The 18,602-nt window shown below is 42.6% G+C and overlaps 2 protein-coding genes across 3 annotated transcripts in view; one reads left to right on the top strand and one right to left on the bottom strand.

Moving 5' to 3' along the window:
* Window positions 1-5,938, bottom strand: part of Bdp1 (B double prime 1, subunit of RNA polymerase III transcription initiation factor IIIB) — a 90,226-nt gene extending 84,288 nt beyond the window's left edge. For both annotated transcript variants that reach the window (XM_028790216.1, XM_028790217.1), the window contains exons 1-2: window positions 5,727-5,938; window positions 1,465-1,738 (exon numbers count right to left, since the gene is read on the bottom strand). In XM_028790216.1, coding sequence (XP_028646049.1) covers window positions 1,465-1,738; window positions 5,727-5,938 — 486 coding nt within the window. The remainder of the gene's footprint in view (window positions 1-1,464; window positions 1,739-5,726) is intronic.
* Window positions 5,939-11,192: 5,254 nt separating this feature from the next.
* On the top strand, window positions 11,193-18,288 carry Serf1a (small EDRK-rich factor 1A). Its single transcript, XM_028790218.1, has 3 exons — window positions 11,193-11,401; window positions 12,189-12,297; window positions 18,010-18,288. Exons 1-3 carry the CDS (start codon window positions 11,395-11,397, stop codon window positions 18,080-18,082), a joined length of 189 nt encoding a protein of 62 aa, XP_028646051.1. The 5' UTR covers window positions 11,193-11,394; the 3' UTR covers window positions 18,083-18,288.
* Window positions 18,289-18,602: the final 314 nt, after the last annotated feature.

The raw sequence follows: 18,602 nt of genomic DNA, 5'->3' as shown, positions 1-18,602 counted from the left end.
TTTTTTTTTTTTTTAATTTATTTATTTTATGTATATGAGTACACTGTAGCTGTCTTCAGACACACCAGAAGAGGGCATCCAATCCCATTACAGATGGTTGTGAGCCACCATGTGGTTGCTGGGAATTGAACTCAGGACCTCTGGAAGAGCAGTCGGTGCTCTTAACCACTGAGCCATCATCTATCCAGCCCCTTAATAGTTTTTAAATCCCAAGAAACTGATACTAGATAAAAAGCTCACTATATTACAATTCTGTTTATTGGCTAGGAATGTAGCTCAGGACCAGAGCAGGCCTCACATGTATGAGGCCCTCAGTCCCAGCGCCAACACTACCAAAACAAGGCATTCTACAATTAGTTTAAATAGCTCGCATTTGTTGTACACTATTTTCTAAATATTAAGACACATTAGTTCAAATGTATGAATAATCTTCAAAGCCCTCCAGTGAGGTATTGATATTATTACTGGTAATATTTTACAAGTAAGGAAAGACAGAGATACAAAAAGACTGAGCTGCCCATCACACTGTTAGTAAGGAATGAAGCTTAAGTCTCTAACTCGAAAGCCAGCCTTACTACTGTTCCACTGTATACTGTCATTAATTAAAAGGAACACACACTCTACTACATGTATTCTGTAAGGTTTTTGTCATAGTTCAGTTTAAAACATTACCAATTCATATTGCTCAGTTACACTTACTTTATTTCAAATAATTATTTCACATTACTCAGACATTTTTGTGAGAACTATTTTCATACGCTTGTATATCTATCTACATGTTTATAAAAACTTATTTCTTTTTTTTTTTTTTTTTTTGGTTTTTCAAGACAGGGTTTCTCTGTGTAGTTCTGGCTGTCCTGGAACTCACTTGGTAGACCAGGCTGGCCTCGAACTCAGAAATCCGCCTGCCTCTGCCTCCCAAGTGCTGGGATTAAAGGCGTGCGCCACCACCGCCCGGCTAAAAACTTATTTCTTGTTGTCACCAAAACTAGTGAAATAGCAGGAGTGGTGGCACACATCTTTGATCCCTATGTTGAGGAGACAGAGGCAGATAGATCCCTGAGCTCCAGGCCAGCTTGGTCTACAGAGTAAGTTCCACAAAAGCCAGGGCTACAGAGAGAAACCATCTCCAAAAGACAAACTAAAGTAGTAAAAAATGCAAATGAATGAAATATTTTTAAATGACTATCAAAACAAACATGGCACAAGATTTAGAAGGCTGTGTCAAGAGAATGTCTGGACTATAGGAAGGCTTAGTCAGGATAGCCCAGACTATAGGAAGGCCGGGTCAGGAGGATAGCCTGGACTATAGGAAGGCTGGGTCAGGAGGATAGCCTGGACTATAGGAAGGCCGGGTCAGGAGGATAGCCTGGACTATATATAGGAAGGCCGGGTCAGGAGGATAGCCTGGACTATAGGAAGGCTGGGTCAGGAGGACACCTGGACTAGAGTTCACTCACTCACCTTCTCCTTTCTCAGCTCCTCTTTCAACATCTCTCTCAATTTGCGGGCTTTATATATTCGGTATCTGTCTGAACATGGCTGTTTCTCTTTAGCTGGAGTAGGGTTTGACTGTGGCGCATCGTGATTAACTGTAGATAAGGGGTGACTCTGTGAGGGGGTGCTGCCAGAAGGCTGAGCAATACCCGACGTGCTTGACACTCGCTTTCTTCTCTGGGAAGCAGAGGACAATGTGCTGGACGCTGCAGCATTATTCTCATCAGGAGTCTTGTCATCACTATTGGAATTAAAAAGAAAAGGAGACGTCAGGACTCGTCTTTCTTATACACTAGTGTTAAGACAGTAAGGTCTCATTGAACAAAATGAAAAACAAAAAACACTAACTTTTCAGATTTATGTTTATTACAATAGAGCCACAATCAACACTGCTTTAAAACTTTCTCAGCTTGCCGGGCAGTGGTGGCACACGCCTTCAGTCCCAGCACTTGGGAGGCAGAGGCAGGCAGATTTCTGAGTTCGAGGCCAGCCTGGTCTACAGAGTGAGTTCCAGGACAGCCAGAGATATACAGAGAAACCTTTTCTCGGAAAAAAAAAAAAAAAAAAAACTTTCTCAGTTTTAAGTGGTAGCTCCTACTTCCATTCCTAGCACTCTAGAGGCGGAGGTAGACAGACTGCCATGAGTTTGAAGCCAGTCTGAGTGACACCATGAACTCTAACCAGCTTGAGCTACTACTGGCAAGACTGTCGCAAAACAAACAAAAGGAGACTAGAGAAATGGCTCAGGGCTTAAGTGTACTTCTACTCTTCCAGATGACCAGTCACTTCCCAGCACTGAACCTGGAACTCTGACTCCAAAGATCTGACAGTTTCTGGCCTCCATGGGTACCTGCACACATGTGGCATACACACACACACACACATCACCACTACCTTTTTTTTAAAAAAAGCTAAACAAAATATCAATTTAGTATATGTAACTTCTAAGGAAGACTATTACTCTTTTTCAAAAAGTTATTCTTTTTCAAACTTTAGTTCCTGAGCACAATATGCTGAATTCTCTGAAGTACCAAAAAAAACAAAACAAAACAAAACAAAACAAAAAAACAAAAACAAACAAACAAAAAAAACCCAAAAAAACAAAACTAAGTCACAGGACAAAGCTTAATAAGCCAAGTTTTAATAACTAGATAGCTGAGAGGATTGGATATTTTTTGTTGTTGTTTTGCTAAGTGTCTGTAAACTCAATACTGAGGAAGTAGAGGCAGAAGGATCAGAAGTTCAAGACCATCCTCAGCAACACAGTGAGTTTGAAGCTAGCTTAGGCTACATGAGACCCTAGCACAAACAAACAAACAAAATACCTAGTCACTTTAAATCAAATATTGGCTATGGTACAGATTAGATATAAATTGCTCAGAAACGGAGCTGGAGTCATGACTCAAGGTTAAGAGCACTGGCTGATCTGTCAGAAAACTTGGGTTCAATTCCCAGCACCCAGATGACAGCTCACAACTGTCTATAACTCCACTTCCAGGGGATCCAAAATGTTCTAGTTAAAAAGTGTAAGAACAAGCCCAGGGTGGTGATGCACTCCTCTGTCACAGCATGAGGGACGCAGAAGCAGGACTCTGACTCCAGCCTGGACTACAAAGAGAGTTCCAGAACTGCCAGAGTTACACAGAGAAACCCTGTCTAGAAAAGGAAAGAAAATAGACAGGAAAAGAAAACGAGAACAGGAATGTAGCTGAATAGAATTAACATTTATTTCTAATAATGCACTATACTGTGGTAGGATAACTTGGTTGACAACATTTTTTTAATCACAAGATAATTATAAAAAAGATCTAGAATGCTCTTTACACAAAGAAATAATAAACTTTTAAAGTGATATACCATTACTGTGACACATAGTAAATACGTATTAAAATAACACATTGTACTCCATAAATATGTACAATTACTTTGTATCCGTTGAAAATTTAATGTCAAAAGGAAGTATAGGGGCTAGAGAGATGATTCAGTGGTTAAGAGCGCTGGGTGCTCTTCCTGAGGGCCCAGGTTCAATTCCTAGCACCAAGATAGCAGCTCACAACTATTTGTAATTCCAGTTCCAGGGGCCCCAATACCCTCACACAAACATAAAGATAGCCAAAACACCAATGCACGTAAAGTAGTAAAAATAATGATAATAATAATAAATTATTTTAAAAAGAAACTAAATCAATAATTTAAGTCTACTTTTATCATATTTTATCATTAGTTCCCTATAAAAAATAGAAGCTGCTTTAACATATAAAATGATCTCTTTTAAATTCTTTCCCTAAAGCTGAAGATAGATAAAACTCAGTCTAACATGCTCAAGGCCTTGAGGTTCAGTCCCTAGCACTCCACTGTAGCTCTTAGAATGTAACACATGAATCACTGGCATTTTATATGTTAAATGTATACTGTTTCGACAACTAGCAAAACAAATGCTTTCATCAAATAAGGAAGAAGGACCAGGGATCTAGTTAAGCTGGTGGAGAACTTGGACAGCATGCAGAACTCTGGCATTCATCCCCCACTGCATACACCAGGCATAATGGCACACACCTGTGAGCTCAGCATTCAGAAGGGAAAGCAGGAGGATTAGAAACTTAAAGGTGTCTTTTCATGCATAGTGAGTTCTAAGCCAACCTGAACTAGATGAAACTCTAATTAAAAAATAAATAAAAATAAAATTAAAATTAAAGAAAAACCAAAAAACTGCTGGGCCTGGTGGCTCATGTTTTTAATGCCAGCACTCAGGAGATAGAGACTTCCAGGCAAGTCAAAGCTACATAGTTAAATCTTGTCTCCCCCCGCCCCAAACAGACAAACAAATTATACGTGTGTATGTATATACATACTCACACAATGATGTACTCTAAGTGTCAACTAAAATATTCTAGAGCATGTCTCAGGTCTATGGCCTATGGCAGTTTATAAAATACTAATCATTATGCACGCCTACATAGTTAACAAAAATTTCCAAACTCTTTAGAGCAGTCACCAATATTAGTATTTTTATTCTAATCAGAAATTTTCAAACAGATCCAAGTTAAAAAATGTTGAAATCATGGTGCATTGTTGGAATGTCAAAATAACACACAGCACCAACTCTAACAGAAGAAACATTGTTGCTATGCAAACATAATTTGTACCATCTCCTTACCACTTAATGTGATTACTTACTGGATTTACTGGCTTCTTCCTCTGTATATTACAAAACACTACAATCATCATATTAACCCATCACATCTTTAATGTGTATCATCACCTCTTCTCCATTGTTTTGTTTCGTTTTTGAGACAGGGTCTCGGCAGGAGAGATGGTTCAATGGTTAAGAGCACTGACTGCTCTTCCAGAGGTCCTGAGTTCAATTCTCAGCAACCACATAGCGGCAGACAACCATCTGTAATGGGATCCGAGACAAGGTCTCACTATGGAGCTCTGGCTGTCCTAGAATTCAGTATGTAGACCAGGCTGGGCTCTGCCTCCCTACTGCTAGGACTAAAGTTGTGATCATCCTGTCTTCGATTTTTTTGAAACTAGTAACTTTGGGGGAACTATTCTGCCATGTCACGTGCAAGGCAGTTTATATAATCGTCTCTGATCTCACAATATTGTCCCAAAGGAAGTACTAACTTCATCTAACAGAGGAATAAATTGCCCCTGAGGACAACCTACTTAAGTAGGAGAGTCCTAAATTCAAATGTGACATTTATCGCTAATGCCAGGCGTCTTGATTCGGGAAGCATAATAACAATAAAGAAGTACACACAAAAACCAAAATAAGTAACCTAAGCTTCTTCCCTTTGACAAATGCTGCAGGTGTGGCTCGGTGACAGGGCGCTTGCCTCACACTCGTGAGGTCCTGGGTTCAACCGCATCACCGCGTGGAGGGAGAAAAATTCAATCAGCATTGGTGCTCTCCTTCTAATAATATTCACAAAATGAAAATTCCAAAGTGCTTTCAGTGCAAGGTACTCCAGGACAATTAATTAAATCTCCAAGTGATGGTGCATCTATATTCTTGACTTCAAAATTGTTAAGCCTAAATTTCCATCCCTGTAAGACACTGTCTCCTCGAGAATCTTAAGATCGTGACAGAGTCATAGTAGTCGCAACCTCTGATCACGGAATAAAACTACAGCTGGAAGTAGTTTCATCCAGCTCAAAACAAGGCTTCTTGCAAGAGAGGTACTCCGTGGTAAAATCCAACAGCTCGGCTTCATACAAGTTACCTGCTCCCGGGAGTCTGTTTCTGGGGTTCCGCTCCCCCGGAATCCACCGCAGGCACATCTGTGTGCTCCGCTGGCTTCGGAGCAGACTCGGTGGCAGGCTCAGGAGGCCTGGGAGCCTCTGGTACACGCTGGGGATTGGGAGCGGAGGAGCCCCTGGTGCCTACACCAGGCCTGACATTGGGCTTCACGCTAAGGCGTGCCCTGCGGAACATGGCGGAGCCAGGGGGCCGAGAGCGGCGGCTCCACGGCCGCGCTCAGCCCAGAGCCCCGGCCGCTGCCCGAGGGCTGGCACTCTCGTCCTCCCACACGGCCACAACCACCAGCCCAGCGCTGGCTACCGCAGTTTCGCGCCCCCTCCGCCTCCTCCGCTCTCCCGCCACCGCCTCCTCTTCATGACCCTGCCACACTAAAAGCTAAGTTTCTCCTCCCCGCGTCCCGGCTCGAGAAAGGCGCCGGAAGTCATTGCGTAATCACTCGGCGCCGGTGACTGACGTCAGACTCCGGGCGCCGGGAGCCATAGCAACTGCAACGCTTTGTAGCTTCGGTTACCTGTGAACCAGATATTTGACTCGAAGACAGATAATTCTTTCTTCTATAAGACCTCGGGAGTTGTTGAAAAGAGAGAGCAGAAGCAGCTGAATCCTCCGACTCAAACTTTTAATTTTTCCCCGTGGTGCTAGGGTTTGAACCCTGAACCCCTGGCATACCCTGTATACTCAGCATGCATGCTGCCACAGAACTGTCATCCCCAACCTACTTAACTGAATCTTCTATGAACCATTAAGGAGTTCTCGAGAAGAGTCAAAGTGTGCAAGAACACAGAGTATGGTGGTGCGTGCCTGCAATCCCAGCACTGGAGAGACTGAAATACAGAGGTCACAAGTTCCAGGCTGTCCTAAACTATCTAACAAGACTAACCTCAAAAATATAATAAGATAACATAGTATGAGAGTAGTACCTTAGCACCAGTGCATCCCCAGAGCATACAACCTGTTTGTTCTAGGTTTTTTGAGACAGGGTCTGTTTTAGCTAAGGCTGGCCTTCAACTCTTTTTTTGTTTTGTTTTGTTTTTTGTTTTTTGACACAGGGTTTCTCTGTGTAGCCCTGGCTGTCCTGGAGCTCACTCTGTAGACCAGGCTAGCCTCGAACTCTCGAACTCAGAAATCCGCCTGCTTCTGCCTCCCAAGTGCTGGGATTAAAGGCGTGTGCCACCACTGCCCAGCTTGGCCTTCAACTCTTGATCCTCCTTCCTCCACAGGCTCACTGTTGAGATTACAGTCATTTATGGGCTACCATACCCTACTAGGGAAAAAAAAGTATTAACTCTGAGTATGGAGGGAGCGAGTTTGTGCGGGTGTCAAGGAGGCCTAAAAGTTACAGGTAATTGTCAGATTCCTGATGTAGGTGCTGGAAACCAAACTAGGGCCCACTAGAAGAGCAGGAGATGTATATATTGAGCCATCTGTCCAACCCCCAACCTCCGCCAATAAATTTTAAATTGAGTAAAAAAAAAGTTGAAATTCTGTATGAAGAAATTACAAAGAGAAGCTGTGAAACCTATGAAAGCTTCTTCATAGGAAGAAGACATCCACCATATGGGCTTGTGTACACCTTAAAATAAAAACCATATTGCTTTGTCAAAAATGATTATACTCTAAATTTTGCACACTAATGTGAGTATTCTTAATCTGCTTCCAGAAATAGCAACGGAGCAATAAATAAGACATTGTATGTTACAGAGGAGAAAATATAAAATAAATGAACAAGATCATTAAGAATATATTAAATATGATGAGATTTCAAGGGTGATATAAGAGTCTTGTAGTACTGGCAGTAGGGCAACTTGACAAGAAAAATAGGTATCAAATTCCAAACCAGCCTGGGCTACATGAAATTCTTTCAGAGAGGCAGACAGACAAACACAACACACACACACACACACACACAGAGAGAGAGAGAGAGAGAGACAGAGACAGAGACAGAGACAGAGACAGAGACCGATTGTTTCTGCCATAAAGAAATCCACCTGTCTTTTCCTTCTTAGTGCTGGGATTAAGAGTGTGAATTATAAAGGTTTCATAAATCCTTTTGAAAATAGAAACTTAAAGGCAGATTGGCCTATATGAGACCCTGTCTCAAACTCTCTCTCTCTCTCTCTCTCTCTCTCTCTCTCTCTCTCACACACACACACACACACACACACACATAGGAAAGAGGGAGGAGGGGATGGAAGGACGGAAGGAGAGAGAGAGAGAGAACACAAGGGCAGGAAACCTGAGGGGGGTGGGAGTGCAGTTCAGTACTGAGCATAAAATAGATGAAGATGCTCAAGAAATCTCAAAATACCAAGAATGATAGCACATGTTTGTAATCCCATCACTCCAGAGGCCGAGGCCGAGACGGGAATTACATGAGTTTGAAAACAGCCTGTTCTGAATAGCCAGTTCCAAGCCAGCTAAAGTTACAGATCGATACTTCATTAATAAATAAGTACTTGAGAAATAATACCATGCTAAAGATACCTCAAGAATCTTGTAGTCACTGCTGGGATATATAGCTTTCTACAGCAAGTTCTTATGCAAGGCCTTTTCATAATCCTGTGCTCCACCTAAGAATCCAAAATGTCACAACTTCGTAGATGAGAATATCGAAATGATTTAGATTTAATTCCCTACTAGTAAAGGCATAAAGCAAAAGTTGATTTTATAAACATTTTATTATGTTTTATAGATGTATTTAGTTTTACGTGGATGAGTAAATTTGCTTGCATGTATGCATGTGCGCCATGCATGTGCCTGGGGGTGGGGGCCTTAGGATGGTGAGAAGACAGCATCAGATTCCCTGGTACTGAAGTTATGGGTGGTTGTGGGCCACTCTGTAGGCGCTGAATAATAACAATTGCTCTTTCCTGCTAAGTCATTTCTCCAGCTCTTCCAACAAAGTGACTTTTACTTAAAGATATCACAAGAGAGGTGTTACACAAGATTGTGGTGTAAGTTGTTAGTGTCATCAGTAATTTTTAAATTCTACAATTTGGAGGCTGGAGAGATGGTTCAGCAGTTAAGCATTGCTGCTCCATCATGAGGTTCAGAGTTTGCATCCCAGTACCCATGCCAGGTAGTTCACAGATGCCTCTAAGTCCAGCTCCAGGGGAGCCAACACACACACACACACACACATTAAACAAGCAAACAATAGTCTAGTTTTCTCTAGTGTTTCTCATGTCCTTCAGGGTCTCTGAAGACAGAATCCTGATCTCGTTATGTAGCCTTGGCTGTCCTGGAACTCTGCTTGGTGTGTAGATTAGGAATTCACCGAGACCTATCTGCCTCTTCCTCTAAAATGAAAGGCACACTCCTGGTCCTCCGGCAGAAACTCTCAATGTATTCTGTGTGCATGGTGTACATCCTTGTAACTTGTAACTCAAAAAATATATAATTTCAGACATACATTCAGTCAGAACACCTATACATGTAAACATAGATTTTATACACATAAAATTTAATATGTATGTTGTTGCTTTCTTTAAGCAAGGGAAAGAGAGTCTCACTGTACAGCACAAGTTAGCTTCACATGTGCAGTCCTATTGCCTCAGTCTTCCAAGTGCTAGGATTACAGTCATTCTCCACCACACTGGGTTCCTCTTTCTTCTTAATATTTTTTTAGGTGTTGTGATTCAAATCCCGGGCTTTGCATACTCTAAACAATATCTACCAGTGGGCTGTATTCTTGATCCATACCTGATCGGTCATCTCTATAGACAACTGGGCCAGAGAATCTTTCTTCCTCCTTGGGTACTCAAGAAAGGGCTCGCTGAATAGCCACAGTTCTGAGCAGGCTAGGGTGTGAGGTGAGGAGGGTAATAAGTGTGCAAGGCTCTCTGAGGATCAAAGAGCAATAAATAATAACATAGTGAGTGCTACTGTATACCGCGCTTGACCAAGCATTTCTCTCTTTTCTTATGTGCACATATATATGCTCATGTGTATCTTCATGTGTGCAAGAGAGCATATGGAGGTATGAGAACCACCTTAGGAGTCATTCTTCAGGAGCTGTCCGCATTTTATTAGATAGGGGCTCTCACTGGCCCACACCGCACCTAGCAGGCCAGGATGGCTGGGCACAGAGCCCCAGGGATCTACCTAACTCTGCCTCCCCAGTGTTGGGAGCTACCACATTATCTTTTTTTTTTTTTTTTCGTTTTTCGAGACAGGGTTTCTCTGTGTAGTCCTGGCTGTCCTGGAACTCACTCTGTAGACCAGGCTAGCCTCGAACACTTGAACTCAGAAATCCGCCTGCCTCTGCCTCCCAAGTGCTGGGATTAAAGGCGTGCGCCACCACCGCCCGACCCACATTATCTTTTAATGTGGATTCTGGGACAGACTCATACATATCATTGTCACCAGACTCAAATTAATCCGTTGCGAAGAAAAAAAAAATGGCCTCTTCATTTTAAAGGTTAAACAGAATTTATATAATAAAATAATGTACTCTAGTTGACGAGACTAATTGGTAAAACTAGGGTTTTTTCTTTTTTTTTTCCTTCCTTCCTACCTTCCTTTCCTCTTCTTGTAGGGCTGCACTTTCAATCCAGTCATTCCGTCTCTTGATGCTTTTTCTCTAAACTAGTGACTCTATACATTAAGAATTTGTAAAGGTCACGTTAACACGTACAGTTGGGGTACATCATAGCATCATCTATACTTTTGCATGCTTTAAAAATATTCCACAATAAAACCTTTAAAAATACCCAGGCAAATTCGGTGTCCAGACTATCTCAGTTTGTAAATAATAGACAGGTAAGAAAGTAAGTCTCAGCTCAAGAAATGGAACCCAGGGAAGGTATGGAACTCAGGGTGTCCCTTATGATAGGCAAGCGTCCCAGTGCCCTATGCAAGCATTTTCAATTGTTTCAGCTCTTATGTAGGTTATAAAGCTATTCTGGGCTATCGTGGATCCTATCCAACCACAGAGCCTGAGCTTAAAACTACAGTTCTGCCCATCCAGAGGGCACCGGGAGAAAAGTGCAATGAACAGGCTTGGAGCCCACTCTTCCGTCCTTGTTCGGTCATTTCTGCCAGATAAGGTATGTAAAGCCCACCTTCAGGGTGGCTGCTAGGTAAGGAGGGTTCAGTCACCTTCCTGTCCTTTCCGCCTCTGGGATACTCCTCTTGGGAGGAGGGAGTAACAGAGATGCTGTATGTGTGTGTGTGGTGTGTGTGTGCGTGCGTGTGTGTGTGTGTGTGTGTGTGTGTGTGTGAGTGCGCGCGCGCGTGCGTGTAAGAAAGTTAGGCTGAGTGTTCCCTGCTTGTTATTAAAACCGCGTGGCTCGGCGTGCGGAAGCGCGCGCGCACGCGCGGACGCCTCGCTGACACCGGACGCGCTTTTCCGCCTCAGCCAACGGCGCTCGGGGCGGCGGGGCGGCAGGGCGCGGTCGCTCCTCCTCGAGCGGTCCGGGGCGCGCACGCGCAGTGGCTCACCGGCCACGCCGCGGCTGTTGTGGGTCGGTGGGCGGGGCGGCTGGCTGACAGGGCGAGGCGTCGCCACACCGAGGGCCCTCGCGGGGCTCAGCCTTCCTCAGCGCCGGGCGGCGACGGCTGCCGAGCGTGCAAACCGCCGTTGCTTCTTCTCCAGGTCGCTGTCTTCCAGTCTCCGGCCGGTGGTCAGCATGGCCCGTGAGTGTGCGGGCCGTTGGAAGGGTGCGGGGGGCTTGGGGAGGGACGACGCCGAGCGGCCGGGGGAGGAGCGGGAGCTGGCTGGGGAGGAGGCAGGGACACACACGACACTTCGCGGTGCAGAGGGCGGGACGCCGGCTCCTGATGGGACCGGTGCCCGCCTTCCAGGTGCGGGTGTGCGTGAGGACCGCACCCACCGGGAGCGTGTGCGGCTGCCCAGCGGGACCAGTCCGCCGAGGGGTAGCGGACGCCTGAGGTCTGAAAGCCCAGGGTGCCCTCCACTTCTTTTGTCCTCGAAGGTGACGTTCTTTGAGCTCAGCCCCTGCTGGCTTTAATAGGGAAAACTGATGGGGGCTGGATCTTCACACACCTATCAAAGCCAGAACTTATTTTTGAGTGAGGCCTGTGTATATATCCACTGGGATGGAGATTATGTATATGTATAAAATTTAATTTTAATTTTGGTTTTCGAGAAAGGTTTCGAGAAAGACTGGAAGTCAGTCTGTAGATCGGGCTGACCTCAAATTTTGAGATCTGCCTGCCTCTGCCTCCCTCGTGCTGGGCTTAAAGGCAGATAGTTGACACCCATGCTGATGTGATAATATACTTAAGTTCTTGAGTGTTTCTGCCTAAGCTTCCCCCTTGCCAATCTGGGAATAACTAAGAGATACTCTGCTTTCTTACTGATCAAAATAAAACTTTAAGGCTCATATAAATAAGGACTCTTTAATATTAGTTACTCATAATTTTGAGGATGGGAAAAGAGCGTGCCTGTTTATCATTGTAGGTGGAAATCAAAGAGAAATTGCCCGACAGAAAAATATGAAAAAGACCCAGGAAATTAGCAAAGGAAAAAGAAAAGAAGATAGCTTGACTGCCTCTCAGAGAAAGCAGAGGTGAGTAGTGCTAATAGAATGTACACGTCAGTGGCAGAGTGGCTGTTGTATTTTCAGAATGAATGCAGAACATGTTTAACTGAGCCTCGCCTCCAGTTAATGGTTAACACTGTGTGTCTGTGTAGCTCTAAGTACACTGAAACCATGCACTGTAGTTATTGTCCCAACCTGTGGATGAAGAATGTCAAGCCCTGAAGCTATCATGTTTACAGAGACTCTCTTACAGCAACTATAAACAGTGAGATCGTCTTTTTAGAAAATAACAAGCATTCACCATATGTCAACACTGTTGCATGAATGGGATACAATGTTTCCAAAACTGACAGCTTGCGCACACCGTCTAAATTAAAGAGATCAGTGTCAAAAGTAAAGTATGGGCTTCTGCAGTCCACTGGGGATGGAGAAAATGTTTGGACACTGGATTCGTATAAGACTTTATGCTACTCAGAGGCCAGCATAGGCTAAAGAGAACTACAGACATACCTTGTCTTTAAAAAGTGGGGAGATGCGCCCTGAGGGTGTAGCTCAGCAATAGAGAACACTTGCCTAACTTCTGTAAGGCCTTGAGGTTTATCCCTAGCACTTCAGAAGACTTTGTATGGCAGGTAACTGCCACGGACATACTTTAATGCCCTGGGCAGGTGCAAAAGAATCAGGAGTTTGAGGCCAGCCTGAACTACATGACAAGATACTGTCTCAAAGAAAGATAAATGCTTTAACATTTTTTTATATTCATTTTGTGTGTGTGTGTGTATGTGTATATGTGTATCTGTGTATCAATACTTCACATTCTGGGGATTTAACTGAGGACCTTTTAACCCTATCACTGGTCTACACATACTCCATATTCTGAAGTGAGATTTCATTGTTCATACAGAACTTGGAGGTTAGGTGTGCTTCAGTGTGGCTTATTACTGCTCTCAATCCTTTACATGTGCATCACCTTAGAGTCTCTGACGACTACTAAAGCCAGCACTCTAAATCATGTAGTAATTTAATTGTTTTGAGATGAGACTTGGCATTGAAAATAAAAACACATTGACCTGGTTTCAATCCCAGCACTGCAAAAAGATCAGGAGCAACATATGCTTGTAATCTCAGAACTTGAGAGATGGCAGCAGAAGAATCCGAAGTCCATGGTCATGCTCAGTCCATGTCAAGTTCGGTTTAAGGACAACTGATCTCGTGATACCTTCTGTGCATGCTAGGGCTGAAGGTGAAACATATCATTTGGTATAGCCTTTGTCTAACATATATAAGGCTCTGAACTTGGTCCCTATTCTCTCTCCTCCCCTACAAAGCACACTAAATAAATTATAACTATCTGTGTATATTAAACCACAGTTGAGACCTCTTAATCAATGAAATAAAATCCTAAATATAGGAGGCATGTAGGTCCTTGTGCTCACAGATAAGCACTGGGGAAACTGGGAATGTTAAATACACAGGGTTGTCTTGTCAAAGGAAGGATGCATAAATCATTTTCCACCCACATGGCTGTGAATGGACTGGTGACCTTTATGCTATCAGTGTGGCCAGGGCACAGTGGCTCCCCCAGACCTTTATCCAGAGCTTGCTTGTCTCAGTTAAGTTTGTAGCTTTATCCTCTAGACCCTTATCAGGAACCTGTCTATCTTGAGCCAGTTTCCTTCGTTAGTCTGTATAACCTATCTTTATGGAAAATGTCATTTGTACTTTCCTAAGAGCTTTAATGTAGTCAGCTATTAAGCTTTGTTGTGTACACAGGACTGAGTTAATTATCACCAGGAAACTTTTTTCCAGATTGCGCTTACTTAAATATGCCTAAAATGAACTACCCAGTTGTAGATTCTCAGTTGGAAACAACACTGCCCTTTTTTATCTCACACAGTTACTTTGCTCGATTTCGTGGTCACAGAAATCTCCACACCTTAAATATCATTTTCTTTTCCCTTATGATAGCTACTGTATTTATGTGTGTGTGTGGTTCAAGTAATTATAAGTGTACAGAAAGTGTGTGTGTGTGTGTGTGTGAATATAGAGGTTGATATCAAGTTTCTTTCCTCCATCACTCTCCACCTTGTATTTTTGACAGCACATCTCACTAAATAAGAAGCTCATTGATTTGGCTAGATTGGCAGACTGATCTACCTGTCTAAGTCCTGCCCTTCCATCACTGAGGTTAGATACACACCACCATGCCCTGCTTTTTAAATGAATTTTGTGGAGGTTTTAAACTTAGATTTGGTGCCTATACAGCAGGAACTTTAATAGCTAAGACATCTCCCCAGCCCCAGTGACAGTTACTAATAAAACAACAGACTTGCCTTAAGTTTCTGTTAGCTCACCTTGGAGTGAAAAGAGTATAGATCAGTGATCCTGAAACGTTCTTTTTATTGGAGAACCTATTCTAGCCTGTTTCAGAAATAGCCATTGTCTGTTTGGCTAATACCCACTCCCTTAAAATGTGCAAGGTGTGTCATATCTCTACCATTATGATCCTAAACTGGTATTCACACCAAGGTGGAGAACAGGAAAGTCAAACACTGGTTTGGTTTGGTTTGAGACCCAAAGTCTCACTATAGCACACATTTGAACTTAGGATTCTTCTGCCTCAGTTTTGCATATTCTGAACCAACACTGGCCTCTTTGTCTCACATAGTTGTTACTTTGCTCACTTTGGTGGTCACAGAAACCTCCACACCTTAAGTTCACTTTATTTTCCCTTATGATTGTTACTGTGTTTATATGTGTGTGCTTCAAGTATTTATAAGTGTACACACATGCGTGGGTGAGTATAGAAGCCACTTAGCCATTAGTCACCACATCTGCCATGTAGCTCTGAATTTAGGTACTATTACTGATGTCATACAGCAAATACTGCAGAACTTGATCTGAAACAGAAAAGTAAGCATTGTTCTTTCCCACTGAATTCATTTCTCTGTAGATTTTCTTTCATTTTTTTCTATTGTGTTTATAGAACTATCTTATTATGGAAGTAGCCAATACTGAGCTAAAATCTAATTATAAATTTAAGTGTTAGCATAGGAAAGACCCCTGATTTTGAAATGGCCAGGCCTTGGTATTTGTGTGATTTAAGGCAAATTATTTTATTTTTGTACCTGTTTTTTATATAATTTTTTTTAAATTGTTTTATTTTATGTGTAAAAATATTTTTGCCCGCATGTATGTATGTACATACCTGATGCCCATGGAGTCTGAGAAGTTATTAGGTACCCTGGAACTCAAGTTACAGACAGTCGTCAACCAGTATGTGGTTTCTGGGAACTGAACTCAGATCTGCTGCAAGAGCAAGAAGTGCTCTTGACTGCTGAGCCATCTTGCCTCTTTTTGTTTTTTAATATGAAACACAGTAATAATAGCTGAAGAATTGTTAAGCAAAAACAAAAAATAAAACCAGCAAGGCTTTTGCACATAGAGGGTAGCTTTGGTTTGGCTTGATTTCTCTTTGATTTTTGAGACAAGGCCTCTCACTGTATCTCAAGCTTGACTGGAACTCAGTATGTAGACCAGAAGGTCTGGACCTATGAGTGAATTCTCATGTTTACCAGCTTTTGCTATGCAAATTTTACTCCTTGATTTAAAATTATTGGTTAAATAAAAATGGCTACAGCCAATTGGTGGAGGAAGTAGAGGTAAGTGGGTTTTGAGTTAGCTGGTTAAGGTTATCAGAAGTTGGACAAGAGAAAGAACTGGGAGGAGAGAGGAGAAGGCACCATGAGAGGAGATATACCACTAGCAACACATGGCCAGGAGAAAGAGCAAGTATCTAGGGTACACTGCTGAAGAGGTAGCCAGGACTGCAGTTAGAAAAGTAGATTAGGGGTGATGCCCCCAGTAATTGTCAAAGCCAAGTAAAATAACATAGTCTGAGTCTCACTTATTTGTAAGCTAGTCGGGAATAAGTTTAAATTGGTTAAACTATATTATGGCGCCTAACATGGGACATAGAACCAAGCTATCTGAGACAAATTACCAGACTGAGAGTCAGAGGTGTCCCACAAAACTCAGCTTTGACGCTACTGGAGAGCAAAAAACAAACACTCCTTGGGACCAGCCAAGTAGAGCACCCAGGAAAGGTGTGGTACTCCCAAAGGATACATAATCCAATACATCAGAGCCCACTCTACAGAGAGTTTCCAGGAAGCTGTTTCCCAGCGCTAGGCACAAGGCCCAGTTGCATGCTGGGACACAGCTCTAAACACAGAGCCTGGCTTGACCCCACCTATCTAGGCAGGACACTGAGCAGCCAAGCCCCACTCTCCCAGTTACCTACACTGCAGCGGCTGAAGCCTAGAATTGGTACACAGGCTGCTGGTTGCAATTCAGGCCCATGACCTGAGCCAGCCACACTAGGGGCTTGGAGTGGGACTCATGCAATTTTTCCAATAGAGAAAATGTCACACATGGGAGACAAAGGACAACACCCAGCTTGGGAACACAAAAGCCACTGGGTTTTTTTGTTTGTTTGTTTTGTTTTCTACAGTCCTCATATGAATAAAAGAATCAGAAACTACTGCAATGTCCTGAATGGAACAGCAGAGAAAGACAAAGGCACAGAAAACTCCAGATCAAATAATAGGGTTGGAAGGTGGTATTTTGGAAAGAAATAGACACATAAAGATAAAAACAATAAAGACTTTTTGGACTTGCAGTAACACTATTTTGAACAGTTCAAAATAGTTGCTACCTAGAATTGGTAGTAATCTTAGCCTCCCATGTATTGGAACCCCTGGGTGAACCACCACACTCAGCTGAGGATGTTGAATATATACCTATGTAGTATATTTTAAAAATATGGAGTCCATCTATGAATGAGGCCCTAGATTTGATGTCTAGTGTCATTAAATTTTTTTTCTGTTGTGTGGGTCTGTTAAAGGAAGAGGATATAAAAGTATTCATCTGTCCCACATTAGCCTGGAACTTACTATGTAGTAGAGTCAGACCTTAAACTTCTGATCATCCTGCTTCTACCTCTCAAGTGCTTGGGTTATGGGAGTGCACCACCACATTCAGCAACCACTGAATATTTAAAAAGAATTTAAAAGTATATGTGTAAGTATGGGTTGCACTAACTCATGGATCACCTAGCTTGGGTAGTTTGGCCATAGTTCATAGTTACATGACACCTGAAGATTCAACCAGGGTTAAGAAAGTTCTTCAAATACTGCATATTTTAAGCTTTGATTATTTGATTTGGGGCCTTTAAAAACCTGGGTTGTTGAAATTCTAGTACTCAGGAAATGGAGGCAAGAGGATCAAGAGCTCAAAGTCTTCTGGACTGTGTGTCAGCTTAAAGACCATCCCTGGCTATAAGACTTATAATACTGATATTGTAGTCCTCGGTGTATAGGGAACTTCCTGTATGCACAGAGGCAATGGCAGGTGGATTTCCATGAGTTGAAGGCCAGTCTGGTCTACATAGTGAATGCAAGGGCAGCCACAGCTACACAGAGACTCCCTCTCATTTCACCAAATGAAAGAGCTTTGAGATTATTTGCCCAGGGCCATCACAACAATAGTATGGTGTTCAAAGGTCTGATTGGAATGCTTTTTCAGCCTTTGCTTTTCTATTTGTCTACGTCCATAAAAGTGGAAAAGCACGAATGTTTATGTTTTCTTTGAAAGTACCAAAAGGGTTATATATAGGAAACAACAAGAGCATTAAGTCAGTTTTCCTGTAAAAACTTGATACCCTTTTCTTTATTTCAGGGATTCAGAGATCATGCAACAAAAGCAGAAGGTGGCCAATGAGAAGAAGTCTATGCAGACCAGAGAAAAATGATGACTGGCTCTATGGAAAACCTGGGTGCTATTGCCAGTGGGTGCATCATACACTCTAAGATCAAAATTTCACAGAGTGACTAATCATTACATGTGTTATAAGTTGTCCTTATAAAACTATTTTAAACTTTACTTTTCAGCCTTGCTTAATGTGATGTTTTAAGACCATTCATCAAAGAATAAAGAACTGACGATGCATGTAACATATTGGCGAATATTATTTTTATCAAAGAGAACATGTATGTAATTTATTAAATAGGTAATACAATACTTGATTTGCATTGCTAGGACCACAGTTCCTAACAAGGATCGGTTGATGGAGGAATAAATTGTCTCATGGTTTTGGAGGATTTCACGCCTTCATAGCAAGGAGAGGAGCAGAGCAGCTTGGTTGATGGTAGTAGGACCACATCCTCCTGTTCACATCATATCAGGAATTCACACTTAGACAGGAACCTGGTTAACATTCAAAGTCCTATCCCTAATGAACTACTTCTTCCAGTAGGCCCCATCTCCTAAAG

This window comes from Grammomys surdaster, unplaced genomic scaffold, assembly GCF_004785775.1.
Source record: "Grammomys surdaster isolate TR1022 unplaced genomic scaffold, NIH_TR_1.0 125876, whole genome shotgun sequence".
NCBI lineage: Eukaryota > Metazoa > Chordata > Mammalia > Rodentia > Muridae > Grammomys > Grammomys surdaster.
Note: the sequence above shows the minus strand (reverse complement) of the source record. Positions and strands in the feature narration are given on the sequence as shown.